The sequence below is a fragment of the Phoca vitulina genome, unplaced genomic scaffold, assembly GCF_004348235.1.
Source record: "Phoca vitulina isolate PV1807 unplaced genomic scaffold, GSC_HSeal_1.0 scaffold22, whole genome shotgun sequence".
Lineage (NCBI taxonomy): Eukaryota > Metazoa > Chordata > Mammalia > Carnivora > Phocidae > Phoca > Phoca vitulina.
The window spans coordinates 1,060,257-1,088,188 of record NW_022589725.1 but is presented as its reverse complement, the minus strand read 5'-3'; the positions used below and the strand labels follow the sequence as shown (position 1 = coordinate 1,088,188).

The window sequence follows — 27,932 nt, the reverse complement described above, 5'->3', positions numbered from 1 at the left end:
CGTCTTCATTAAGGGCCCATCCTACCATGCCCTTGCTGCTGTTTCTTCAAAGCACAGCCTCGGGGCGCCTGGGGGGCTCAGTCGTTGAGCGTCTGCCTTCGGCTCAGGTCATGATCCCAGGGTCCTGGGATCGAGCCCCGCATCGGGCTCCCTGCTCCGCGGGAAGCCTGCTTCTCCCTGTCCCACTCCCCCTGCTTGTGTTCCCTCTCTCGCTGTGTCTCTCTCTGTCAAATAAATAAAATCTTTAAAAAAAAAAAAAGCACAGCCTCTAACTATGGGCCTCTCACAGTCCAGCCCCAAGCTGTCTGCAGCAGAGGCTAAGAGCACAGGCTCTGAAGCTGAACTAGATTTGGATCCTAGCTCTGCCCTTCGGCTGTGTGCTTTGAACTAGTGACTCTACTTCTCTGAGCCTCAGCGTGCTCATCTACAAAAGGGAGCAATTGTAGCTCCTCAAAGACCCACTGGGGAGATGACGTGGGCCGTGGGGGCAAAGGGTTCAGCTCTGGGTGTGGCCCAGAGCAAGTCCTTGGTTATTCAATTTCACAAATGTATGTTGAGGACCTACCACTCCTCTCGGCACTGGGGATTCAGAAATGGCCAAAACCAGAGAAAATCCCTCCCCTTGGAGAACTTACATTTCCAATAAGGGAGGCAGGTGAGAAACCAATAAATATATAATGTCAGGAAATTTAATGTGTTAGGAAGGAAAGAAAATAAGGTAGAGGGGTGGAGAGTGACAAGGGAGGGATGCTTTTCTGGAAAGTATAGTCAGGGAAGGCTTCTCTGGGGAGGTGACATTTGGACAGAGTCTGAGTATAGTGATGGGAGTGAGCCACACGATATCTGGAGGAAGAGCTTGGTGGACAGAGAGGAAATGGAAGTCATCATTATCATCCCCATCATCATCCATGGGCACAGTGCCCAACATATAGTGGGCACTGTGTTGATACTTGCTGAGTGACATAAAGGGACAGAAATGCAAGTGTGACTCCCACCCAAGGAAGAATGGAAGGCAGCGGGTACAATAAGAAAATCAAGGTTGGCTTGGACGCCTGGGTTCTACCCTCTGTCTCTGTTTAGCTAGCTGTGTGACCCTGATCAGGTCACTTTCTCTCCGTGGAAACTGGCCACTCTCTCAGGCTTCATGTAAGTCCTGGGTGCTGAGTGTGAGAACGCATCTTTTCAGCCCGGTCTGCGCAGGCCCACTGGTGGCCAAAGGACAGGTGGTGCTCCCGGAGGCCCCCGTCTCCCCACCCACCAGGCAACCCCCAAACCCCCAGCCCAAAGAGCCCTCCGCGGAAGTGGCATGCTGTACTCCGTGGGCAGACCAGACCCAGCCGCCAGATGTGTTCTCACGCTGCTGTTGCTGGCCCACACGGTGTTTTTCAATTCAGATTCGTGGCCAACATTTAAAATCAGGGAGATTGCATACAATTTTTTTGCTTCTCTTGAAAAACCAGCAAATCTGGCAAGACGAGTCCTGCTTTCCTGCACGGTGACACTCGGCGGAAACTGAGTCACAGCTGCCCTTTTATTTAAAGGCTATTGGCTTGCCAGTTTTCCACAGACCCCACGACACGAGGGGGGTGCCCTGACGCAAGGGGTCGTGCCACTCACGAGCATCCTCGGCGGCTGTTTTCCTCATATAGACATTGTTCTCTGTGTCAACAATGTAAAAGGAAAGCCGGGCGGGGGGGGGCCGTGTGTCACGAAACCCATTTCCTTGCACCCAGTCTGCTGCACCCAACACTGTTCCCTCCCTGTGGGCATTTGAGTTTGCAACCTCTGTTCTATAAAACTACTAAGGCCAGGGGTGAAGAGTATCTAAGGGACATGTTCATTCTCGTTCAGTGGGAAAGCAAGGCCCAGACAACCTAGGAACTTACTCAGGGTCACCCAGCAAATTCGGTAACACAGCTGGGATACCGGACATGGACATCACAGGCCCTCCCCACAGCCCGGGCTGAGAGGAAGCTCTGGGCTTTTGGAGCCCGCCCACAGGTGACGGAACCACAGACGGGACCCGACCAAGGGCAGCCGATCCCCAGGCTGGCTGGGAATCTACGAGGCTACGAGGTGGCCTGGTGGGAGAGCTGCCCAAATATCAAGGCAGACCAAGCAGATTCCACGGGAGGTAGAGGGACAGCAGGTGCAGAGATGCGTAGCTGAAGGTGAAAGGACAGAGAGCAAGGGAGGCCGTGTGCTACGGGGGGGCGTGAGCCGGCCGGCTGTGGGACTGGGTGCCGTGAGAATGTGGGCATTACGACGGAGAAGACGCGCTTAGGGAACCCAAGCTCTAAAAAAAATCAGGAACTATACAGCAGCAGAAGCGATAAAGAGGCCAAAGCTTAGAAGCAGTAGAAAGTACGGAGAGGCCAGGACATGGTCCCCGGAGTGCGTGATGAAGAAAGCCAGCTGGAAGCCAGCCCGAGGAGCAGAGACAAATCCTGCCCGGATTGCAGAGTCTTTGCCCACAGCTCCTGGGACCCGGTGTTCACTCAGCAGCAATAACTGTTTCTGGGGCCCTGTGATATCGTCTCCCTGCTGATCCCTCCATTATGCCCCACGCTCAGACCCCTCCTCCACAATGGCGCTAACCTGCCTGTGACTCTAGGTGACCACCCCACTTCTGACGCCCGGTGCAAAGCTCATCCCACCGCCCCAGCTGGATTAAGCTTGTCACGGGTGCTAGGTGGCGGCACCTTGTTCCGACAGACACCTGCTGGGAACCCATCTGAAGGCCAGCCTGCAGAGGCTTTGGTTTGGGTGGCTCAGTGATCCTTTTAAATGGACCTGGGACGCTGCTAGGCTGTTGTGCCTCGGTCCCCACCACTTCCTATCCGGTTCAACCTAGCTTGAGATTTGCACGTCTGGCCCCTTGGGCACCGGAGTGAGGGTCCCAACTCCAGCCTTAGACCCAGAGGCAGCAGAGTGTTTCTGTAAAAGGGTCAGCAAGTAAATATTCTGGGTTCTGTGAGCCAAGAGGCAAAATTGAGGCTACTGTGTAGGTACTTGTGTAACTAACTAAATAAATGTCCACAAATTTCTTACTGAAGAAATTATTTATGGACACTGAAATCTGAATTTCATGTGATGTTCCTGTGTCATGAGATATTTTTCTTTTGACTCTTTTCAACCATTACAAAAATGTAAAAGCTATTCTTCGCTCCTGGGCCGTACAAAGCGGACAGCCGGCTGGATCTGGCCAACTCTAGTTGCTAACTCCCACCCTCGGCCGGCACCTCCGAGTGCCCGGACCAGCTAAGGCCTCAGACGGAGAAAAGGGAAGAAGCGGGACCACACGGTTGGTACAGTGGGGGTCAGGTCCCAGGCGTGGGCCCTGCCTCGAGGCCATGATCACCACGCTCCGAGTCACAGCCTCACTGAGCCCACTGAGACCCCAGCCCTGACACCTTACCTTTAAAGTCAAACCACCACTTGAAAGAGGGCCTTTGGGATGGGAAGAAGAACAAGATGGTGACAATGGCCACTCCGGTGACAGCATCAGAAAGAAACCTACAATGACAAGGCCCCAAAGCATGTGACCCTGGGCACCGCAGCGGGGCCACCAGTTTGGCAGATTTGCAAATGAGGATTTGTGGGAGGGAATTAGGCACTTGCTGTGAAGGGAGCGTTGTTGGAGGCCACTGGACACGCCCTGCCTGCACTCAGCGTGGATGCAACTGCCGGGATGCTGAAGCCCTCTCTCTGCGCATGGCTCCCTGGGGCCTTTGAGGCCACAGGAGACAAATGCTTATCCTCCTAGGAAGACAGACTTGACCAAAGAGGAGGGAAGAATCTGAGCACCATCAAATATGGGATCTGTGGAACTCCTGCGAATCACCAGAACCAGGGCTTCTCTAAGGGCTTGTATGCATTTGTTCAGCTTCTGCTTGCTTTCCTCCTGGGATGGACAGCTTACTACTCAGAGATGCAGCCCATCCGCACCAGCAGAAAGCAGGTGGAAGCAGCCTCACAGCCCCTCACAATCTAATTACTGCCTTTCAAGGATCCACTCCATGTCTTGTGGAGGCATTAAACTCACAGAAGTCTCAGAAACAGCCCTCTGGGGCAGGCAGCTTCCACCTCAGATGAGGAATCTGAGGCTCAGTGAGCAGAAGCAACTTGCTCAAGGCCAGGCCATGGTCCATGCAGGAGATGGGCACTGAACCCAGATTTGCCTGGCTCCCAGCTCAATGAAGCATAGAGCCAAATGTCCACAAAAGCCCTTTGATCCCACACATTTGGGAAGAAGAGTATTCAAATGGCCAAGAACCTAGAAAAGATGGTCAATATCACTGTATTCGAGAAATAGAAACCCCACACTAATGGAGTATCATTCATCAGCTAACAGGCAAAACTTGAAAGCGTGATGATAGTACCTAATGGGGACGTTGGAAAACATACTGGCAGTGTGAAAAGAAACTGGTTTAACCTTCTGGAGGGCAGCTGACAACAGGTTTCAATCCTTTACATGTGAGTACCCCTTGTCCAGTTATTGTACTTCCAGTTATCTGGAAAACTGGGCTCTTGTACACAGATTATGTATAGGGATGTTCAATATGGATAAGAGGGGAAAAAATGGAAGATTTTTAATACAGACATGTGTAAATAACTTGTGTATATGATGTATATATATAAATGTATGTATATATGTATATTACATATACATGTAATATGTATATTATTATGTAATAAATATGTATATTATACATGTATATATAATAGTATATCTATAATGAAATACCCTGCATCTGTTTTTTAAAGATAAAAGATAACATCAATGTTTATGCATTGACATAGAAGTGCAACCAAGATATTTTGTAAATCAAAAGAGAAGTTTTTATTTGCAGAATGAGACACAATCCAAAAGGAATTGATTAATAGATTAAGGTGCTATCATTCTGTAGAATACTATGGAGGGTGTAAAAAGAATGAAGTAGGTCAGAAATAGTAAGTTGCCCGTGATTATATTATTGTACTTTCTAATTTTTTGTAACATGTATACATGTATATATGTCTGTGTGTATGTATTATTATGTGTGCCTGTGTATATCAGATCTGTTAGACACCAAACTTTTAATTGGATAATCTCTTCATTTACCAAAGGTAAATTCAGCATTATTTGAAGTTTTTTATAATGAGTATGCATAACTTTTATAATTAAACAAAAAAGGAAAAAGCAGATCACAAATAATATGTCTGCTGTAATCACATTTCTGTTAAAAAATCTTCTGTTTAGATAGGTTTCTTTTTAGCTAGTTTGCATGTATTTTTACAGTTAAATCTATCGAAATATAATTAACATGCAATAAAATGCACCCATTTAAAGGATATAGTTTACATTTTGGCTAATGTATACAGTTTTGTAACCACCCATGGGATTAAGATAGAACCGTTCCCGGATAGGCATTTTTAAGTCAGGAAAGATGTGTATCAGAATTGGAGACTGAGTTTCTAGGTGATTTTCACTGTCTTTGTATTGTTGGAATGTTTGCAACACCCACTTTTCATCTGAAAAAAAATGACAAAGTATCTACATTTTGGAAAAATAAGACAATGGTAGTAAGAGCCACTCTTCTTGGCTCCATGAAATGACATTGCTTCTTCCTCATAATAACCCGCATGAGATCAGAACCTTATATCACCCATTTTACCATGGGGCATTTGAGGCTCCGAGAGTCACTACACTCCGAGAGTATAGAGCTGCTCTATCCAATATGGCAGCCACCGGCCACACGTGGCTAGTGGACACTTGAATTCTGGCAATACCAAACTTAGGTGTGCTGCCTTATAAAATGCACACCAGACTTTGAAGATTGAGTATGAACAAAAGTAAAATATCTCAATAATTTTCATATCAATTACATGTTGAAATAATATACTGGGTTAAATGAAATATATTACTAAAATTAATTTCATTGTTTCTTTTGACTTTTTAAATGTGGCCACTAAAACTTGGAAATTACGTGTGTGTCTCACATTATATTTCTACTGGATGGTGCTGATGGAAATCATCAGATCTCACTGAAGCCAGAGGACATATTTCCTATCTAATCATATTTTGACACACCAGAATCTGACACAGTTGCCTACTTGCTCTTTCTTAAAATGCTCCCCAATCTTGGCCTTTGCTTGTTTGTTGCTCCTGGTTTCCCGCCTACCTCACAGCCTGCTTCTTCCATTTCTCTCCTCTACACAGCTCCCAAATGTTTGGGGACCTCAGAGTCTTCTACACTCTCCCTTGCAGGATTTGAAAGACATATTTGACTTGACAAGTCTAACCCAAGTCCAAAATCGAATTGTTGATAAGCCACCCACAGCCCAGCCTCCTAGGGAATGTTCTTCTCCAACTAACCACCATTCATGCTGGTGCTCCAACCCTCGTGTCCCCAAATCCTACCAGGTGGCAGGTACTATCATTTCTAACTTTCAAACAGATCTTGACGGCTGGCTATCCAATGTTACCACTTTGACACACACCAGCGAGGCCTTTCCCCTAGACCAAGCCTCAGTGAGCATCTTCTGTAAAGGGCCACATAGTAAACACTCCTGACTTTGCAGGCCATATGGTCTCTGTCCCGACTCATCTTTGATGTTGCAGTATGAAAGCAGCTGAGGACGATACATAAGTGAACAGGTGTGGCTGAGTTCCATGAAACTTTATTTGTAGACATGGACCTTTGAATTTCATATAATTTTCATGTGTCACAAATATTATTTGTCTTTTGATTTTTTAGCCATTTAAAAAGGTAAAAGCCATTCAAAAACAAGTGCTGGGGCCAGATTTGGCCCAGGAGCCTTAGTTTGCCGGCCCTGTCCTAGAAGACAGGGTCTCATCTAGATGGTGTTAGAGCTCCTACCTGTTTCCCCCATCCATCCCCTAATAAGTAGAGCTAATACTTTCCTGAGTTCTTTCCATGTGCCCTTCTAATCACTTGACATGAACTAACTCATTGATCCTTGGAACAATCCAGTGAAAACTGTACTAGGACAATACCATTTCATAGATGAGAAAACAGAGGCACAGAGCCTCCCACACAGAAAAGACACAAATATTTTATGTGTCCAACAAGACTCTCCAGGATCTGGCTCTCGCCTACCCTTTCAGCCACGTCGTGCTGACTTTCCTCCCTTCCTGCCGAGCCTCCTCGGTCACACTGGGCTTCTTTCAATTTGCCAAATGTGCTAAAGTAAGGTCCCGCCTGTGGCTCTCAGTAGACCTTCCCAGCAGGTCTCCAGTGCTCATCGCTCCTCTTCCGATCTTTACTTCCTCCCAGAACCACCCAAAGTCAATGTCCCCACCCGTTCTTTCATAATATAGCCCTCTTGCTCTTTCTTTCTTTGCACTCATTACAATCTGCAGGGTTTTGTTGTCAAGCTACTTGCTTTTGTCTGCGTCCCCAGCATCCAGCACAATGTGGAGCACATAATAGGCGCTCGATAGATGTTGACCGATTGAATGAACAAACTAATGAGTGCATGAATGAGTGAATGATGTGCTCAGCGTTGCACCACCATTTACAAGGGGCAGAGCTGACGTTTGACCCTAGTTTTGCCTGATTCCAAAGGCAAAGCTCCTAACACATGAGAACCCAAAATGTTCTATCATCTGTACCTAAGCTTTTTTGAGGGTAAAGGAAGGAGCTGTTCATAGTCACACGGGACCAAGGGTGTACATCTAGCCCGGCCCCTCCAGGTGCCCTGCGTCTCCAGCTCCAGGTGGCCCATCCCAGAATCTTCCCTGTGGGGCTCCACCCCCCGCGTGCCCCGAGTCTCACCCAGGGGTGAAGAGGCTGGCCCAGCCGGGGATGAACTTCGGATCCCGGGAGAAGAGGAGGATGGCGAACATGCAGAAAAGGGTGAACACGGCCTGTTCGGCAAACCTGTGGCACAGATAGCAGGCGCCATGCTGATGGTGGGCTTTGGGTGGACGGCAGCGTAGGAAGGCCTGGGGCGGGTGCCTGCTGGCTGTCACCCGGCCCGGGCCCTGCCTACGAGAAGCTTCGAGAAGTAATCCACTCCTCGGAGTGAGGGGAAGGGTATCTTGGGGTGTAAGGGATTCCTGTCCAGGGGCCCCCACACTCCCCCAGGATCCTTCCAGAGCATTCAGGCACCACCTTCCCCCCAAGTTATTTATATCATGCCCACCGGGAATTTCCCAAGGTCCTAAGGAGAATCACCAGAGAGAAAGAAAAAGCAAAGCAGAGGTGGAGTCAGAAAAGCAGAAAAAAAAGGAAACAGATAGAAACAGAGGTAGGTAAGAGACAGAGGGACAGTCATACATGCAGAGGAAGATGGACGCACTGAGGGGGCAGACAGACAGGGAGAGGGGCAGACACACAGAATCCCCAAATGTTGGAGTAAATGTCTACCCAATGTGCCCATTCCACAGACTGGAGCAGAGCCCAGAGAGGGTTAGTTGCTTTGCCCAAGGCTACATAGGAGTTAGTGGCAGAGCCAGGTCCTGGGTGCAGACCTCCTGACTCCTAGGTACTTTCCCTGAATGGGAACCGTGCATTGAAAAAGGTCCCGGAAGCTGCCCGAGGGAGTGTTGGGTATCCCATGTGCCAGGAGGGAAAGAGTGCATTAGCTGGAAGGGCAGGAGGCCCCACCCCAACTGCACCCTGAGGGGCTTCCTGGTCCTCAGGGTATTAACCCCAGCACCAGGCAAGAGGCTGACTGTATAAGCCACCCCCTACCCTCCATCTCCAGGCTTCTAGGCCATCGTCCTGAAATTCCCCCGGAACTCAGCCCCCAGGGGTCCAGACGTCAGGCCAGGAGGTAGGTTTCCTGAAAGTCTATGCTGGGCTCCCTCCCCACCCCAGGAACCCCCGTAGTACCACGCACTTGATGGGTCCCAGGTTCTGGAATTCCTCCCGAATCACGGCGCGAGCCCTGTCTTCTGCATCAGTTTTGATCTCAGATTTCTTCTTCCTCCAGCCCCTGAAACAGAGTAGGGAGGTGAAGAGTGGCCACTGCAAGTATGACTAACTCCTCAACTCCCCTCCCACCCCCCACCCCGTGGGGCCAAGCCTCATTATCTCTATTCTGGAGACTGCAACAGTCTGCTGAGTGGCCTCCCTGCCCGTCTTCCCTTTTGAAAATCTGTTCTCCCCACCTATAGCTTTGGTGGTCTTTTAAAAATGTGAGTCTGATCATAAGACTCCCAGGCTTACAATTCTTTAGAGGGTCAAACAGGCACCTGAATAAATTAATGGAACAAAATAGGAAGTCCAGAAATAGACTGGGGATTTAGCCTATGATCAAGTTGGTATCTCAGACTGGTGTAGAAAAAGAGCTATTCAGTCAGTCGTGTTGAACATGTAGATCAATGGGATGGAATTGGGAGTCCAGAAATAAACCCATACTTCCATGCTCAATTGGGTTTTGGCAAGGATACCAAGACCATTCAATGGGGAAAGAATAGCCTTTTAACATATGATGCTAGGACAACTGGATAGCTACATGCAAAAGAATGAATGTGGACCCCTACCTCAAACCATATAAAAAAATTTAACTCGAAAATGGGTCAGACCTAAATATAAGGGCTAGATGTATAAAATTCTTAGAAGAAAACATAGGGGTAAATTTTTCTGGCCTTGGGTTAGGCAACTATTTCTTAAGATATAACACCAAAAGCTCAAACAACCAAAGATAGAGAAATCAGACTTTGTCAAATTTAAAAACTTTTGTGTGTCCATAAATATCGTTGGACAGCTGGGTGGCCATCTGGAACAAAAAGTGAAGTTGGATCCAAACCTCACATTGCATCCTAAGGACAAACTCCAAACAGGTAAAATATTTCAGTGTAAAAACAAACAGATGAAAAAAAAAAAACTAAATAAAAACATGAGATTATTTTTTTTTACAACTCCCGTAATGGGAAAATCTTTCTAACTATAATTGAAAATTCAGAAGCCACATGAGAAGGATTAAGAGTAAACACTAATCTTTTAATATATAAAGAGTACTAGAAATCAATAAGACCAAGATCAATAATCCATTTGAAAAATGTACAAAGGATAGAAACACAGTTTAACAAGCCACAAGAAAGAAAATACCAGTGGCTTTTATGAAGATAGGAAAGTTTTTCATGTTGCCCTCAATATGAAAAGGTGCTCAAAATGGCTCTTAAAATGAATGCAAATTATTTTTCTCTTATCAGATCGGCAAAAATCCACTGCTGCAGGGAAGCAGACACTCTCATACATTATAAATGGGAGAACAAATTCATACGAGTCCTATGGAGAATGACTTGATAATCTATTAAAAGGAAAAGGTGTTTATTCTCTGACTCCAAAATCTCACCTATGGAAATTTACCTTACAAAAATACATGCGAACATACAAAATCATATCTGTCAGGGAGACTAGTCACCAGAAAATATACTATATCTGCCTGTATTTGTTTAAGGAAACCCTGGAAGATTACCCAGGAAACCTGTTTTTGGGGGAATTATTGGGTGACTGGGTAAATGAAGGCATGGTTGGGAAGAACTATTCTCACTGCATACCTCTTTGCATTGTTTTGATTTTTGAACCATGTGTATGTGTTGTTTATCCAAATTAAAACAGCAACAACAAATGAATATATTTTTTTAAAAATCCTCACAATGGCTCTTTTGTATGAAGATCAAACTCCCACAAGACCCTCAATGATCTAGCCCAGAGTTTCTCAACATCGGAACTATTAACATATTGGGGCAGGATCTTTCTCTGTTGTGGGGTGGAATCATTCCCTGCTGTAGGAGGCTGACTTGTGTATTGCAGAATGTTTAGAAGCATCCCTGGCCTCTACTCACTAGATTCCAGTAGTAATTCCTCAGTTGTGACAACCAAAATGTCTAAAGATATTGCTAAACGTCCCCTGGGACAAAATCGTTCCCAGGTGAAAACTCCTGCCTCATTCCCTGGCCTCATCTCCCATAAATTTCCCTTATCCCCTGAACTCAGTCACTTTAACCTTTCAGTTCCAGAACATCCCTTGCTACCTTCAGCCTCAGGACCTTTGCACTTACTGTTATATCTGCTTAGAATGCTCGTCATCGTGCCCATTTCCTCCCCTCCCTTTACTGAGTTAAGTCTATGCATTCTTCATATCCCAGTTCAAAAGTCCCTTCCCCAAGGAAGCTCTCCCGACCTCCCATTCAGGTGGGAGCCCTCCAGGGCACAGCATTGTATCTCACAATCTTTTCCTTCACAGCACTTACGACTGGCATTCCTGCTGCACTTGGCTGCTCCCTGTCTGTCTTCCCCACCTTGAGTGTAAGCTCCCCAAGGGCAGGGAGGGTCTCTGCCTTGCCCACTGCTACATGCTCAATACCTGTAACAGTGGCAGGCACCCAGTGGGTGCTCAGCGGACATTTGCTGAGTGAAGATGGTGTCCATGGCATTGGCCTGAAACTTCTCTGTTACCCAGAAACACCCTCTACCTGCATTTCCTCCACCCTCTCGTGGCCGAGTTCTGCAGATACCTATTAGATTGAAACAGGTCGAATGGAAAAACAGGCTCTATTTCCACCATTGTCCTGGGCAGTTTACACACCCTGCCTTGTTCAGCCTTTACTTTAGCTGGGGCTAATTTTTAGCCCCAATCTACAGGTGAAGACATCAAACCTCAGGGTGGTTACCAAATTGCTCAAGATCACATGGAAGCGTGATTAGAATTCTGGTCCATCTGAGTCCAAGGTCAGGACTTGCCTCTTCGGGCTAACGCGGGCTTTGAACCCCGAGTTTCTCCTCTGAGGTGTTCTGGAAGGCACGTGAGTCAGGAACACCATGATCAGAGCCTTTCTAGTCTCAAACATTTTCACATCTCTTTAATCCAGAGTAACTTTTACTGGTTTCATTTTACAGATGAGCAAATTAAGGCTCAAAGAGGTGAGGGGATGGAGTCGGAGAACGACTCTATGACATGCCTGCTACCCCCAGCCCTGAGCTGTCACTCCTATGTTAGGACGTCCCCAACTCCAGGCGTCTGTAACCTACCTTCACAAATGTTCCCATATCCACATACCACCTGGCTCATATTTGCTTAATATTTTCCTCCAAATAGACTCATCATTTCAATTAAAGAAATGTATGTAAATAGACAACTTTATATTACTCCCGTAAATGGAAAACAAGAATCACTTGCCATAAAAAAAAATAATCATAAAAATAAAAACACAAAAGCAAAGCAATTATTACACTCTGGCTAGACTCCGTAGCTGGCTTAGGTCTCTGGAACTGACGCTTGCTCTTTGTTTAAAAAGCTGATTTGGGGGGCGCCTGGGTGGCTCAGTTGTTAAGCGTCTGCCTTCAGCTCGGGTCATGATCCCGGGGTCCTGGGATCGAGCCCCACGTTGGGCTCCCTGCCCCGCGGGAAGCCTGCTTCTCCCTCTCCCACTCCCCCTGCTTGTGTTCCCTCTCTCGCTGTGTCTCTCTCTGTCAAATAAATAAATCTTAAAAAAAAAAAAGCTGATTTGGGAATGTTGGAGAAGTATTATGGTTTCTCCACCACCCAACTGAGACTTGCTCCATTCTATGAAAGTTGATAAAGGATTCTTTTTCTCACTCTATGAGTCGATGTTATTTAATACCTTGTCCTCATGCCACCCCAAGTTATCTCCTGTACCAGCGCCCCATAAAATGGGAGAGAGTGCCCTTCCCTCTCCTCTGGTAGGAGTGTTTGTCTTACTTAAAGGGCAGTGCTATCCGTAATTACCGATGATGGGGACATTAACTGAGGGCCTGGGCGTCGCAGGCAGGTCACACCACATAACCCTCACATCCCTGGGAGGTGAGGTCTCCTATAGTCACCGCATGAGACGGTAACACGAGATTATAGGGATGATCCTCGGTTTCCGTAGGAGGAAACTCGACTTGAGAAGACCACTCTCTACCCAACGAGAAGGAAGCCGGAACTCCAGTTGGGCTCAAAGCTTGAAGTAAGCATGAGGGGTACCTCAGGGTCATTCCGCCGTATAGGAAGGAGATCCACAGCCAGCCCACCAACAGGAACAGCACCATGAGAGGGAAGGCGAAAATGAACCAGGAGCCGAAATTCACCACATCGCACTGTGGGAAGAAACTGGAAGAAGTGGGGGGGGGGGATGAGATCCAGCCAAGGTCAGCCACGCCGACGTATACTTCATACATACAGGCAGCTCTTTCTTAGCTAGAACCCCGAGGTTTATATATAGAAACTAGAGTATGCTTAATATTAGCAGTGGGATTGAAGGTATTTCAAGTTTTTCCCCTACATTTTCTGAATGTTCTATAATGTACCTACATAATCAGAGTAAAGTAATAAAATGTATTTGGGGAGCAAAGGCCAAGGGGGACACTCAGGGCAGGCATTTCCCCACCTTCCCGTGCTCCTGGCTAGAGAATCAGAACCCCGTATTACTTGGCATTCATTCTAAATCCCCTCCTTCTAGACCAGAAGGTCCAAGCTCATGCAATTAAATGTTGTGTGTGGTTTGCATGTGATTTGCATGTAATTGACTCAAATTCCTTCACATTTGATATTTTTACTTATACCGCCAGTATTTTTTCCTTAATTTCTTTTCAAGTTGGAACAAAGTCCTGCTCGCATCAGGGCGGGCAGGCAGCCCGAAAACCCTCTGACAGCACCTGCCCCCTTCTCTGCCCCGTTCCTCCCTATCCCCCAACTCGGTACCTGCCCCAGAAGGCCCCAGAGCCCACATCTTTCCTGTCCAACCCCGGGGATGTGCTCCAGCTTCATCCTCCTGGCCGACTGGCCCTTTGCTGGTACTTCCTTCTAACTGAGGACACTAAGGGGCCGAACCCAGATTGTCCTCACGTCTCAAGCAGGACCATCTTGGCTTCTGGTTTTTCAGTCCTTAAGCAAAAAACACAAGGCACAGCCAGGCCTTGCTCAAAGATGAAAAGACACGAAAGGTGTGCAGTGGGCTTAAGTCAATGGGGGGGGAATACTGATGCCTGGCCCCCATCCACATCTCCTGAATCAGAATCTCTGCAACGGAGACCCAGGCATATTTTTCTCACCCTCCCGGCTGACTCTAATATGCACCCGTGGCTGAGGATCACTGGCTTCTATCATCAACTTGGAAAATCAAAAGATTTTAGAACCTGAGAATATAGTGGAGGATTAAGGTTTTAAAATCGGCTCAGGAAGCAAAACACGAGTGTACTTAGAATTTCTCATGAAAATCACTTTGATTAAAAGTAATAGCAAACCTGCTCTCAGGAAGACCAGCTTTCCCCCATCCTCCTAGGAAGTCCTTGTTTCTTTGGTTGACTGTCAGGTAAAGAAGTTGCCCAGCACCTGGGGCCATGTTGATAGTAAATACTTCCGTTGTGTATGTTTGCCAAATGCATCTCCACTGCAAAGGAATCTTAGAATCCCCACCTCTCAGAAAATCTTAGGAACAGAATCTCGAAATACTGGAATTGTTTACATCTTCAAACTAAGAGGACTTGGGATAAGGGAATTGACAAGTCATGCCATCTGACTTTCTTCAAAAGAATCTTTCTCTTTTATTCTCCCACCCTGATGGACGGACTCCCAGACACTGTTTGAGCAGCTTCAACACTGGGGAGACTTTAGCTCGTGGCAGAGCCCATCCCACAGCTGGCCTGTGTGCCTGGTTGCAGAGCTTCTCCCGGGACCTCACAGCCACAGACCAAAGCTTCCAGCTGGGGTTCGTTTTTAGAGCAGATGTCACATCATGTCATTCCTTCGCTCCCAGCTTTCCACTGACCCCCCATCTCACTGGCAGGAAAAGCTGGGGTCCTAACAACTTACCTTAGCTCTTCCCATACTTCCCTTTGCCCCCCCACACCCCAGCCTCTCTGTCTTTGTGCTGCTCGCCTTTGAACAGGCTATTCCCTATCTGGAATGTTCTTCCCTCCTGTGCTCACATAGCTTCTAGGTCTCAGATGTCACTCTGTTAGAGAGGTCCCATATCCCTGGCCAATCTGTATAAAATAGCACCCACTCCTGTCCCTTCCATAGCCTTCCGTTGTTTTATTTTATTTTGTAACTTATCACACCGACATATTATATACCCATTTCCCTTTTCCTTTATTGCTTGTCTCCCCCACCAAAACGGAACTTCCCCAGGGCAGGGACTTTGCTGGGTTTGTACCCTGCTGGGTCCCCAGAGGCTGGCCAAGAGAAGGCATCCAGTACAGATTTCCCCAATGTGGAATGGAGAAGGAGAGGGGTGGGAGGAGCAGAAACTCCAGGGCTAGGTGGGGCGCACCTGCATTTACCTTTTGAGCTGGCCAAGCAGGATGAGGTTGGGGGCCGTGCCCGTGAGGGTGGCAGTGCCCCCAATGCTGGCCGAGTAGGGGATGGAGATGAGAAAGCCCTTCCAGATGTTTCTGCGATATTCCTCCTCCTTCTTGCAGTCTGCTAGAAGGTCCAATGGAGCGTCGGCCTCAGGGCAGTCTTTGCTTTAAACAAACGCAAAGAGAAGCCATTCAGAACACACTCAGATTTTCTGGCCTCGTGGGGAAACACACCAGGTGGGCTGGGAAAACTAAGTGGCCTTCCTGGAAGGCAGCTCAGCACCGGCATCAAAAGCCTCTAAAGATGTGCAACCTTTCAGCTCAAGTGTTCTGGGCAGGTGCCCCAGGTGTAGGTGTAAGAGTTTGCATTGGCACTAACTATGGTTTGTATTGAAGACAACCTAAATCTCCATCAAAAAGGGGTTGGCTACATAAAAATGATCCTTTTTCTGGATTGAACACCAACACGGCTATTAAAAATGATGATCCAGATGGATGTTTATTAAGATGAAAGATATCTATTATGTAAAGGGAAAAAGGGTCGGTAACCGCACTACTCAATTTTTTTTATTTTTAAAATATTCACATAACTTATGAATATATGAGTATTAAGAAAAACTTAGAATGGTGTACACAAAGTTGTCTTGGTGCCTTTCTTGGGGGTGGAAATATGGATTTTTTCCCCTTCTTTTTTTCTTTCTTTGTATTTTCTGGGTCTTTCTGGTGCAGTTAAAAGAATATTGGGAAAGAATGAAATTAAGAATTGTTAATTATGTAATTAAAAGATAATTACATTGCCGTAAATTTATTACGGTGAAAAGATGTTCCCTACATTCCGTTAAGAGAGACAGCAGGTTACAAAAGAGCACATACAGCATTATCAGTGTTTTTATTTTACAAATGCATTTATATACATAGAGAGGTATCCAGAAATAATCTAGAATAGTATTCACTTAACTGTTTTGGGAGTGAGATGCTGGGTACATTTTTCTTTTTGTTTAAGAGTATTCTTTTAAATTGTGCAATTACAAAATTTTTGTAAGTGAATGAAATTAAGAATTGTCCCTGTATAACAAATTAATTTTTTTAAGAGAATCAAAGATACTTCAAATATCTTCTGGCCTTAATTACTACATGAGAGGCCCCTTACCTGGAAGGCAATTGGGATATGACTTGGGGTCTAGAAGGAAGACAAGGACTGAAAGCAGCTGGAGACTGATGTCACTTCTCAGGGGGAAAGTTCTGGCAGGAACTGTGGGCACCCCCAGACTTGGGGACCCAACCAGACTGAGCCTCACAATGAGAATGAGAGAACAAAAGGGGCCTGAGAGCTCATCTAGTGCAAGCCCCTTTGTTCAGTTGGGGAAACTGAGGCCCAGAAAGGGGACTTTCGTTCCAATGGACATAGAGTCTCCATCCAATGAATGGGGTTTGCATTCAGTTGACATGGAGTTCTAGAGAATGAGGGCTGGGTCTTTTCCACTAGATTCAGCACAAGCTCTGCGTGGGCAGGGTTCAAATAGATTCCTAGGTTGTGCGATAGTGAGTGGCTGGGCCAATCACAGACACCGTATCTCAAAGCTGGACTAAAAGCCCCCAGATACAGTGCCAGGAAAGAGCAGAGACAATGGAATAAGACAATCAGACATAAGATCATGTCCCTCCTCTGCTAAAAGCGTCCACTGGATCCCATGTCATTAATAGTCAAGGCTACATCATTGGCCTATGAGGTTCCTCATGCTCTGTCCCTCCACCACCACCCCTCACCACACAAGCAATTTCTCTGACCCCAATTCCTACCATACACTCACCCAACTCCAGCCGTACTGGCTTCCTGGCTGCTCTGGACTCTCAGGACCTCTGCACAGGTTGGCCCCTCTGCTAAGAACACTCTTCCCAAAGATCCCCCCTGACCCTTACCTCCTATAGGTGCTTGCTTAAGCCTGACCTTCTTAGAGAGGCCTTTCCTGACCACTCATTTTAAAACTGTCTTTTCACACCCTACAGGCCCCTTCCTTAGCCTTCTTTCCTGCATTGTTCTCCCACATGGCTCTCACCAACCATCTGACATACTGTGAATTTTACTCGTGTGTTTTGTTTCTTGTCACTGAGACGTAAACTCCACAAGGGCTGGATTTTTGTCCGTTGCTGCATCCCCGCCTGGGGATGTACCTGGCTCATTGTAAGCTATCTATAAATATTTGTTGAATGAATAAAACAGACCTGACTGATGCCCAGCAATGCCTTGAGCAGGTGACTTTACTTCCGCTGTTTTATCACCCAAGGTAACAAAGCCATGAATAACAAGCACTCTCATCTGTGCATGTAGGGCCCAGCAATGATCCAGCTTGCTCAACATTATCTCATTTAATCTCAAAATAACCCTCTACGGTGGGTTCCAATATCATGTCCACTGGGTGGGTGAAACTAGCAGAGGCTCAGAGAGATTAAGTGACTTGTCCAAATCGCACAGCCGGTAAGTGGCAGAGCCAGGTTCAAAGTCAGGTCTGCAGGGCTCCAAACCCCAAGATCTTAACCACGCTGCCAAATACAAAGGACACCAGCCACTAAACGTGCCATCAATGTGAAGATGCTTCCTAAGTCACACAAGTGTGAAGGATTGTGATTGTCTCTTAGGATGCTTTTGTCTTTAGAGGCTCTGGATGCCTGTCTGCATGTCTCTCCTCCTTGACTGTCACCTAGTTTGAGCATTCCTGCTCCTCTGGGGCCTCCTCTCAGGTCCTCCCCCTCACCAGAGGGACTTAATGTGCTCCCCTGCCCTTGCTATCCACATGTGTGTTTTTTTAAGGAGGCTGGGTACATCCACGCCCAAGCCAAAGGGATGGATGGTAGACACCTGGGCGTTAGGTCATTTGGAGAAAAATCTGGGGGTGGGGGAAGGATTGCTTGCAGCACTGAATTCTTGCTTGTCATCTCCTTGGGGCAAGCACTCGCTCCTCGGTACCAGGAACTCACTCTTCTGGGCTGGCCAGAAATTGCATCTCCGTGGGCACGGGGTGCAGGCCGTTCCTCCGCACAGCAGCTAGGAGGAAAGAGCATGGTGTCTTTAGTGTAATGTAACAAATGGATAGGAGTGTTCCTATTCTCAGGTTTAGATAAATCCCTTAATCTCACTGTACCTCAGTTCTTTAATTCATAAAATGGAAGTAATAATTCTCCTAGGGTTGTCAAGAGGACTAAGGAGTTGACCCATTTGCTATCGGCGGAATGCTTGCGTCCCCCCAAAATTCATATGTGGAAACCTAATCCCCAATGTGATGGTATTAGGAGGTGGGGACTTCGGGAGGTGTGCCTTTATAAAAGATGCCTCACAAAGCTCCCTTACCCCTCCTCCCACCATGTGTGGACACAGCAAGAAGATGGCCATCTATGAACCGAGAAACAGTCCCTCACCAGACAGGAAATTTGCTGGCACCTTGATCTTGGACTTCCCAGCCTCCAGAACTATGAAAAATAAATGCTCAATCTATGCTGTTTTTGTTATAGCAGACTGAATGGATTAAGACACCATTTAAAGCAGGGACTGGCAAATTTCTTCTGTAAGAGACCAGATAGTAAATATCTTAGTCTTTGGGGCCCTGTGGTCTCTGTCGTACTCAACTCTGCCATGAAAGCAGCCATAGACAATACAGAAATGAATACGTGTGGCTAAACTTTTATTTTTGGACACCGAAATTTGAAGATCATATAATTTTCACATGTCACAACATATCCTTCTTTTGATTTATTCAGCCATTTAAAAATATAAAAACTATGCTTAGCTCACAGGTTGCACAAAAAGCAGGCAGCAGGCTAGATTTGGTGGGCCAACACTTGTCAGACTCGCCATTGAAAGAATTTAACAGGAATCTGAACACTGGCAAGGATTTAATCAATGTGGGTTCCTCTTGAGAAAGAAGAAAGCGGCCCCCTATGTCTGGAACTGGTCGGACCCAGATATGCCGTGTTGTTCTCTTGCTGGACCTAAATGATCTTACACGTCACCAACATCAGACAGAGTTGCTCTGCAAGCGACTGACAAAATGAGACACGGCGAGGGCACTTCATAATCTAGTCTTAGCCCAAAGCCACTTGCCACCCACACAATGCCAAACGTCCTCCTCTCTTGCCAATTGAATGGCTGCTACTTCTTTACTCGTAGAATTGCCCCCGATTTCTGGCATCATTCAATCTAGAGCAAGGTTCCTTAGACCCCCACAAATGCCTCAGCCACAGCCCAAAGCCCGTGAGAGGTCCTTTCTAACACCTGACTGAGGTCATCGTGGCCACCGGTGGCGCGCGCTCTCTCTCTCTCTGGGCAACAGTAATACATCCCACCTCTGTAACCGCAGGTGTGTGTTTGGGAGGAAGGGTCGGGACTCCTGCCACAGCTCTTTCCCTGTCTCAGCAGGTGGCTTGGGGAGGAAGTCCTGTCCCCTCTCCACTCTGGGCTGCTCCTTCCCTCTTGGTACCTAGAGCGAGTGGGAGCCATGGTAGCCGACGACTGGTCCTGCTGACCACCTGCAGAGGTCTGAAGGCTAAATGCAGATCAGCTCACCCTGGTGAAAAGACCCTACACGTTGGTGTAGCTTAAGTTTCCTTCAAACCCTAGTTGAGAGGGATTTATTTTTTGATTACCTGTCTCCCCCATGGACTCCCAGCTCCATGGGGGTTTGTATCAATCATTCCCATTGCCTTGAACAACCTCCACTGGTGGGAGTCTTGTTCACCCAGGACACTGTTTGGCACATAGTAGGTGTTCAATAAATGTGTGGAATTAATGAGTCAATGGATGAATGGATCAGTCATGCCACTGTTCTAAACCTCAGCTTCCTCATACATAAAAGGGGCGGGGTGCCTGTGCGGCTCAGTTTCCTCATCTGTAAAATGGGCACGATGACAAGGCCATCCCTGCAGAGCTGTAGTAGGAGGATCTAATGAGAACACAAGTGGGGCGCTGGAGAAGCCACCACCCATGTGGCCCCTCAGTCCCTCAGGCAGTGCAGGGTGGTGAGCTGGGGGAAGAAACTGGAGGGAAACATCAGGGCTGCTCTCCAAGATTGAGGACCCTCCCCCCCGGGTCTTGTCCAGCGAGCCCTGCCCTGCCCCAGGCTCCGTCCTGCCCTGGCATGGTGCTTACAAGCACAAATTCTAGATTCAGACAGAGCTCAGCAACTAACTAATCACGTTGCTTTGGGCAAATCCTTTTGCCTCCCTGAGCCTCAGTGTCCTCATCTGTAAAATGGGGAGCACCTACTTCCTAGCACCGTTATGAAGATTAAATGACCTGACGGGTATGAAAAATAAGAGCACCGCGTCTGGCATATGGTGGGCTCTCAGGACTGAGAGCTCACACTGTCATCATTGCTGTTGCTATGGGTGTCCCTCATGGACCTAGAGCCCTCAGGAGCCTCCCCACCCCTGTCCTGGCCCACTAACAGTCCCCACTCTCCCCACACCTGTCTTCACGTCCTGCCACCAGGATGGAGCACAGAGACTGCGTGAAAGGGAACATCTCTCTTTTGCACTGGAACTAGCCTTGTTTTAGGTCTTAGGGCTGATCATTAATCAATCCTTGCTCTCTGATCCCACCACTTGCGAAAGTAGGTGTCTGCCCCAGCTTCCCAGGCCCTCCTACCTCCTGACATCCTGCAGCATTCAGGAGAAGACTCTGGATTTCACCTTGCACCCAACACTGAGTGTGACCGTAAGCAAGTCCCTTCCCCTTCCTGGGTCTCAGATTTTTCATCTTTATAATGAGGGAAATGGCTTCAAACTTTTTTTTTTTTTTTGTGGCCACTAGACCCTTCGAAAAAAATTCTTGCGTACGAGGCAGAATACCAGAGGTTAAGAGTTCGGGCTCTGAAGTCAGCCAGCCTAGATTCAAAATACCAGAGCCACTGTTTTGAAACTGTGACCTTGGAAGCTACTTTATCCTCTTTTATTTTTAAACTTCTTCCAATCTTCTAAATGAGGTCAATGCCGGCTCCACCTTCTGAGGATGTAAGGCCCCACGAAGAGCCCCAGCACGAAGTACGTGCTCAGTAAACATCTGTGATTGCCACGTGGAAGCCCAGTGGGTAAAATAGGTAAAGTGGGGAAGCTGGGGTAGACATGGGAGAAGGCGCAGAAGCTTCACTGCTTCTCACCACTCCAGGGGGACAGTGACATGGTTCTCTGGAAGCCCCAAGAGTCCAGGGAAACTCTGAAAATGAACGAAGCCAACTCTGGCCTGTGGGCTGAATCTGGCCCACAGCCTCCTGACTGAGAATGGTTTTTACATTTTTAAATGGCTGGAGAAAATCAGTAGAGGCACAATATTTCATGGTGTAAAAATTACGTGCAATTTTAATTTCAGCACCCACAAATTACATTTCACTGGCACCCAGCCACGCCCACTTACTTACATCTCGCCTGTGGATGCTTTCTCTCCGCAAGGGCACAGTTTGAGCAGTGGTGATGGTGTGGCCAGCAAAGCCTAAAATATTTCCTGTCTGGTCACTTACAGAAACAGTTTTCTGACCCCTGCTATAGAACATCTCTTCCTTCCCACGTGGACGACTTTGACCTTTCGTAGGTCCTGGCTCAGCTACTTTACCAACGATGCAACTGATTCTGGTCATATCAATTTCCCTCTTTGAACCTCACCTGTAAAGTACTTATCATCATTTCTAGCTTTCTGGGCTGATGTGAAAATAAAGTAAGCAAAACCCCTGACTGCATGGTAGGCAAATACCCATACCACAGTAAACAAGATTAACTTAGATGGTAGGTGGATCAATATTTAGATTTTAACATGTATATTAATTTTAACACATATTCAAAAAAGCATAACTAGCACTCAAAGCCTGTGGTTTCATGAATCATGTTTGTTGTGTTATTTGGGATAAATGATCCAGAGCTCCCGGGGCAGATCTGCCATCTATCCCTCAACATGTGGCTTCCCAGGTAGCATCTCTGGTCCCCCCATCATGTTCACGTTCCAGCCAACAGGAGTAGAGGGCGGGTAGGGCAGGACCCGGAAGTTGCACACTCCATTCCCACTCATATACCATTGGCCACACTTAGTCACAGGACCACATCTAATTGCAAGGGAAGCAGGGAAAGTCAGCTTTTTCTCTTCAAAGCCATGTGCCCATGTGGGGCTTCTGTTACTAGAAGAACAAAGAACAACTCAATATAAACTAGAGATTTCTGCCCACATAGGAACCAATGGAAAGCTTCCTTTTATTTTTACTTGTTTTAAAGATTTTATTTATTTATTTGACAGAGAGAGACACAGCAAGAGAAGGAACACAAGCAGGGGGAGTGGGAAAGGGAGAAGCAGACTTACCGAGGAGCAGGGAGCCCAGTGTGGGGCTCTATCCCAGGACTCTGGGATCATGACCTGAGCTGAAGGCAGACGCTTAACAACTGAGCCAACCCCGAAAGCTTCCTTTTAAATTACATTTATGTAAATGGGGCACCTGGGTGGCTCAGTAAGTTAAGCGTCCGACTCTTGGTTTCAGCTCAGGTGGTGATCCTCAGGGTCATGAGATCAAGCCCCGCTTGGGCTCCGTGTTGAACATAGAGCCTGCTTGAGATTCTCTCTCCCTCTCTCTCTGCACCTCTCCCTGTTCGCATTGGTGCACGTTCTCTCTCTCTCAAACATAAATAAATAAATAAATACATACATACATAAAATACGTTTATGTAAGTAAAAAGACGTTTTAAAGCAGACAGGATGTGGCAGACCTCTGCCACCATGAGGGAAAGACTTGGGGAATCGCAGAGATGCCAGTGATAAGTCCTGATATCTTCATGCCTCTGAATCAATCCTGGAACTGCCTTTCTCTGCCTTCTTGATGTTTGAGGAAAACAAACCCTTATTTTTCAAGTCACCTGCAGACAGACCTTCCTTCTTTGCCTACATTCCCACGGACGCAGCTGGTTCCATGGGTAAGAGAGCGCGCTGCAAAGTTGGGCTCAGCCATTCGTCTGCTGTGTGACTTGGGGAAGTCCCTTCCCCTCTCTGAGCCCTTGCTTCGTCATGTAAGAACGCAGCGACTACTTGTATTTTGTTTTGTTTAGAACATAGTTTCCGAGGTTTGAGAGAATCAAATCCTTCAGTTGGTGGCACATTCTCAGTCTTTGTACAACGAGGCCCCTCTTTTGTTTTCTTTCTTTCTTTCTTTCTTTCTTTAGTCCCTTCGATTCCCATTTCCCACTCCCATCCTTCGCAGAGCAACCATGCTGATGCGTCTAATCTGTAGGTCTTTGTTTGCTTACGTTCTTGCAAAATGGTCACTTACGTGAATTTTTAATTTACATCATGGTATTGTCTTCTAGATCTCATTCTGGTTTTTTTTTTTTTTCCAATCATGACTGTGTTTTGTGAGATCCATTTCTAGAACTGTGGTCCTCTAATTCTTTGCTCCTAAAAGCAGCAAGGTGCTCAACAGTACACACTTGACCTTCCCCTTTACTGGTGGTGATGCTCACGTGGCTACTTACTCACCAGACCACAGAGAAGGCTGCAGTGAACACTGTCACACCTGTCCCCTCGTGGACCTCTGTCAGAATTGTTTGGCGTTTGTATCCAGGAGTCAAACTGTCGGGTTACAGGGTATGTGCACTTTTTTTTTTTTTTAAGGGTATGTGCACATTTAATTTGATTAAATACTTGCAGAATTCCCTTAAGAAAGGCTGGCCCAGTGCATACGCTCTCTGGCAGAACACAAGGGTTCCCATGGCCCCACGCTTGCCGACATAGGGCAGCGTCCAGCTTTCTTTGCCAATCTCACTGAAGTAAATCTCATTGTTTCAATTTGCATTTCTCTGGCATTAGTGATTTTGAGCATCTCTTCAACTGCTCTAAAACCCGGGGAAAGTATAGTATCTACTTCATAAGGCTGTTTTGAGAGGTGAAAGAGATGATGCAGGCAAAGCGTTGAACTCTTCACTCAGTACGCAGTCAGCACTCAATGAATGCAAATCTCTTAAAAAACCAAGGTATCAAAGTTTGACTTAGCTAATTCTCAGTTATTATTATTACTTAAACACTTGGCACGTAAGAGATGCTCAATAAGTGCATTCCTTTCACCCTCCTCTGCAGGACGTCCCGCTCCCCCTCCTCCACGTTGGTGGGGCTGCCCCAGTCCCTTTCCACAGCCTCACCTGTGTTCTCGTCACTCGGCCAGTTGAGGTCCTTCTGAGCCTCCTTCTGGCTGAAGAGACTTTTCAGGATGGCGCTGGCAATGGGCAGCATCATGGCGGTGGAGGCCGTATTGCTCAGCCACATGGACAGGAAGGAGGTGGTCACCATCATCCCCAGGATGAGCCTGGGAACAGAGGGAGTTAGAGGCACATCCAGAACAGGGGCCCAGGAGGTCCTCTGGTCCCACTTTGCCACCCCTGGGGAATCCAGCCCACTCGTTTTACAGACGGGAAGTTAAGGCCCAGAGAGAACAAGCCAGTGACCAAGTGGGGACCAGATTCACTCACCAACCTTATTTCAGGTCTAAGGAAACTGACTCCACACGTTTAAGTGAACTGGCCACAGGTACCCAAGGTAAAATAGTCCAAAGATACCCCAACCCTGACATTTTCTTTCCCTTGCTCCCCAGTCCTTGATGGTTTCCATTACAGAATAAAGATCACCTTGGTTTGGCACCAACACTGTCCACCATATCCCCCCAAACCATCTTCCCAGCCTCTTCTCCCACTTCCCCTCTCACTCCTACCAGCCACCTGCTCAGACTCCCCTGAACTCACCCACACACCCCAACAGGCCCTGATCTCCTGCCTGCCTGCCATGGCTTGGCCCCTCCCACCAGTAGGAATCCAAACTCCATGATCTTTTTTCTTTACATTAAATTCTTAGCCCACCTGGATTTATTTAGATGGATAGTATGAAGATCTAAGTAGATTTTTTTTTTTTTAAAGAATAAGCCAATTATTCCAACCCTCGCCATTTACTGAATAATCCTTTCCTTTCCTACTGACTTAGATTTCTTCTAGAATATGTATCCAGCATTGAAAAAATCTATTTCTGGACTAGTGTCATGCTGTTTTCATTGTTCGAACTTTATTGTATGTTTGAAGAGCAGCCCACCCAGTCTTCAAGGTCAAATGTAACCTGCTCCATGAAGAAGTCTACCCCTTACCTCTCCTTTGGGCTCCCACACCACAGATGCCTCTTGGGTTGGAATTCCACTTTGCATTGGAATCAGTGCTATAGATAGAATCTCTCCCACAGGACTGACCATCCCTCCAGAGCCTAGCAGAGCGCTTGACACAGAGCCGATACTAGAACTCTAGGAGTTGTGTAGAACCTTCTTCTCCCCAACCACTACCCCCATTGATTTTATCAACCAAAGAGCTCTCAAAGCTATCCATTCTGTTCATCTCCACTGCCACCACCCCAGTCCAAGCTGTCATCATAGCTGCTTCTGGACACCCAGAACAGTCTCCTAACTGGGTTGCGTCCAGAGTCTCACTCCTAATCTGCTCTCCACCTGGCAGCCTAGAGGAATTTTTAAAAAATGCAAATTTGGTCATGTTGTTCCCCAACTTAGAACTCTTCAAAGCAGAGATTCATAACCAGCGGGGCCGTGGATATAATTTAAGATGGAAACGAGAGGGTAAAAAATGCATCTTTATTTGACTAACCTCTAATGGAAATTAAGTATTTCCTTTGGTGATAAACAAAGGCAACAAAGTTCAGTAGTATTAGAAGTGCCCGGGACTCCGTCACCAACTAAGATCACAGATATTTTCAGATCGTGTTATAATAGATGCAAACATCTTGGAATCCCACTGACACTCAAAATGGCCTCAAAATGTAGTTGTTATTAGGCCAGTCGAGGGATCTTACCATTTACCGTAAAGGAGTACCTACGGTACCATGTCACAAATTTGTCTGTTTTTAAAAAATTTATTTGGATCACTGCATTTTCTTGTGGTTGTTGTTGTTTTAAATCCTATGTGCTGTGTGATTTATACATTTAAAGATATTATTCTAGCAAGGGATCCTTAAGATGCCACAAATTGCAAAGAAAAAAAAAAAGATTAAAAGAACAGTGAAATGCTATTTTAAAGGTCATTTAATCCTCTTAGAATGAAAGTTCAAATCCTAGCTAGGGAGCCCAAGGCCCTGCAGGAATGGCCTCTGCCTCCCTATCTCTCTGGGGCCATCTTGCCACCCATTCCCCACACACCTGGGCTATGAAATAGCAAACTGGGATGATAACGACCAGGATTTATCACACTTTACAGGTCTAAGCTATTATAGTCTCATTTTACAGGCAAAGAGAGAGAAGTTAAGTCATTTCCCAGAGCAGGAAAGGTGGGGTTCAGCCCCAGCAGTCTGAGTCACCTTGCTAAGATGGCCCTCTCTAGAACTACGAGACATGAATCCCTGGGGGCGAGGCCTGGGATAAGCATTTGAAATGGCTCCCCAGGGGATTCTTCTGCACTTTTGAGAACTGCCCAAGAGCCTGGCACTGCATCTGGCAGACAGATGGGGCTCACAACGTATCCAGGGAATGAATGAGTAAATGGAAGGTGGGACATGATGAGCTTGTGGGCCTGGATGACCAGACCAGGAAGAGTGAGTTTGGGCTCCAAGAGATGCGGTCCTTCTGCCTCCCCACCTTTGGGCTAGACCCATTACCTGGCCTTACCTGGCTGGCTGGACCCCAACGAGCATGAGGACCTTGAGGGCGATCCTTCGGTGCAGATTCCACTCCTCAATGGCGCTGGCCATGATCAGCCCGCTGAGGAAGAGGAAGTTGGTGTCCAGGAAGTACTGGGGGCAGACCTTGTTGGAGGGCAGGATGCCCAAGAAGGGGAAGAGGATGATGGGCAGCAGGGCCGTCACCGAGAGGGGCAGGGCCTCTGTGCACCAGTACACAGCCATGAGCAGGATGACAAACAGGCAGCGGCCTTCCTGCAGGGGGTAGGGGGGGAGATGCAGCTCAGAAGGGTCAGTGGAGCCCTGGGTGACAGGGGGGAGAAGAGATCCTGGGGCTGCACCCATCAGGGCACGTTCCGCAGGGAAGCTGTGGAGAGGGTGAGTGCCCAAAGCTTTGACCTTGAGCAGATGACATCACCTGTCTGAGCCTCATTTTGCTCAACTATACAATGGGGAAGAAACATGTGTCCATTTTATAGGACTGTTTGAGGATTACATGAAATGCGCCATTGGCTTAGAAGTAGACCCTGACATGAGCATGAGAGTGAAAATGGTTTGACAGAGGATCCCACAAAGTTCTGGAAGGGCAATAGGGAAGCGAAACGGAAGCCAATGCAGACAGTGTATTCATGAGAAGATTATCCCTGTGGGCAGCTGGGGCTCACTCCTGATGGGGGACCCTGGGAGAGGGTGTAGATCATGCTTCAGAGTTGTCCTCCTGGGAGACAAGGAAGCTGGCTTTTTACCTGCCAACTCCTGGCCATCACTGGTTGGAGGCTGCTCCTGGGAGCATTAACTCCCCGCTCTTCCGGCCTGCCTGGCATATAGTGAGAGAACACACTGGTGCAGAGCATCTCAGGTTCAGTAGGAAGCTACTGGCAGATGCAGGATGGTGAGTGCCAATGGAGATGTGGAGAGAGCACCAGCAGCGGCTGCCACCTCCATACACAGCCCTCAACACAATGCCCAACACAGAGCACACGCTCTGTAAATAG

General features: G+C 47.2%; 1 protein-coding gene across 2 annotated transcripts in view; it reads right to left on the bottom strand.

The window, feature by feature from the left end:
* The window catches only part of SLC13A3 (solute carrier family 13 member 3), a 69,425-nt gene that overhangs the window by 16,462 nt on the left and 25,031 nt on the right, over positions 1 to 27,932 (bottom strand). Inside the window, exons 2-9 of one of the 2 annotated variants that reach the window (XM_032419244.1) lie at positions 26,927 to 27,192; positions 24,420 to 24,583; positions 18,240 to 18,306; positions 15,246 to 15,428; positions 12,949 to 13,074; positions 8,851 to 8,946; positions 7,782 to 7,886; positions 3,419 to 3,516 (exon numbers count right to left, since the gene is read on the bottom strand). In XM_032419244.1, the coding sequence (XP_032275135.1) occupies positions 3,419 to 3,516; positions 7,782 to 7,886; positions 8,851 to 8,946; positions 12,949 to 13,074; positions 15,246 to 15,428; positions 18,240 to 18,306; positions 24,420 to 24,583; positions 26,927 to 27,192 (1,105 nt within the window). The remainder of the gene's footprint in view (positions 1 to 3,418; positions 3,517 to 7,781; positions 7,887 to 8,850; positions 8,947 to 12,948; positions 13,075 to 15,245; positions 15,429 to 18,239; positions 18,307 to 24,419; positions 24,584 to 26,926; positions 27,193 to 27,932) is intronic. The other variant, XM_032419245.1, reaches the window with a different exon arrangement.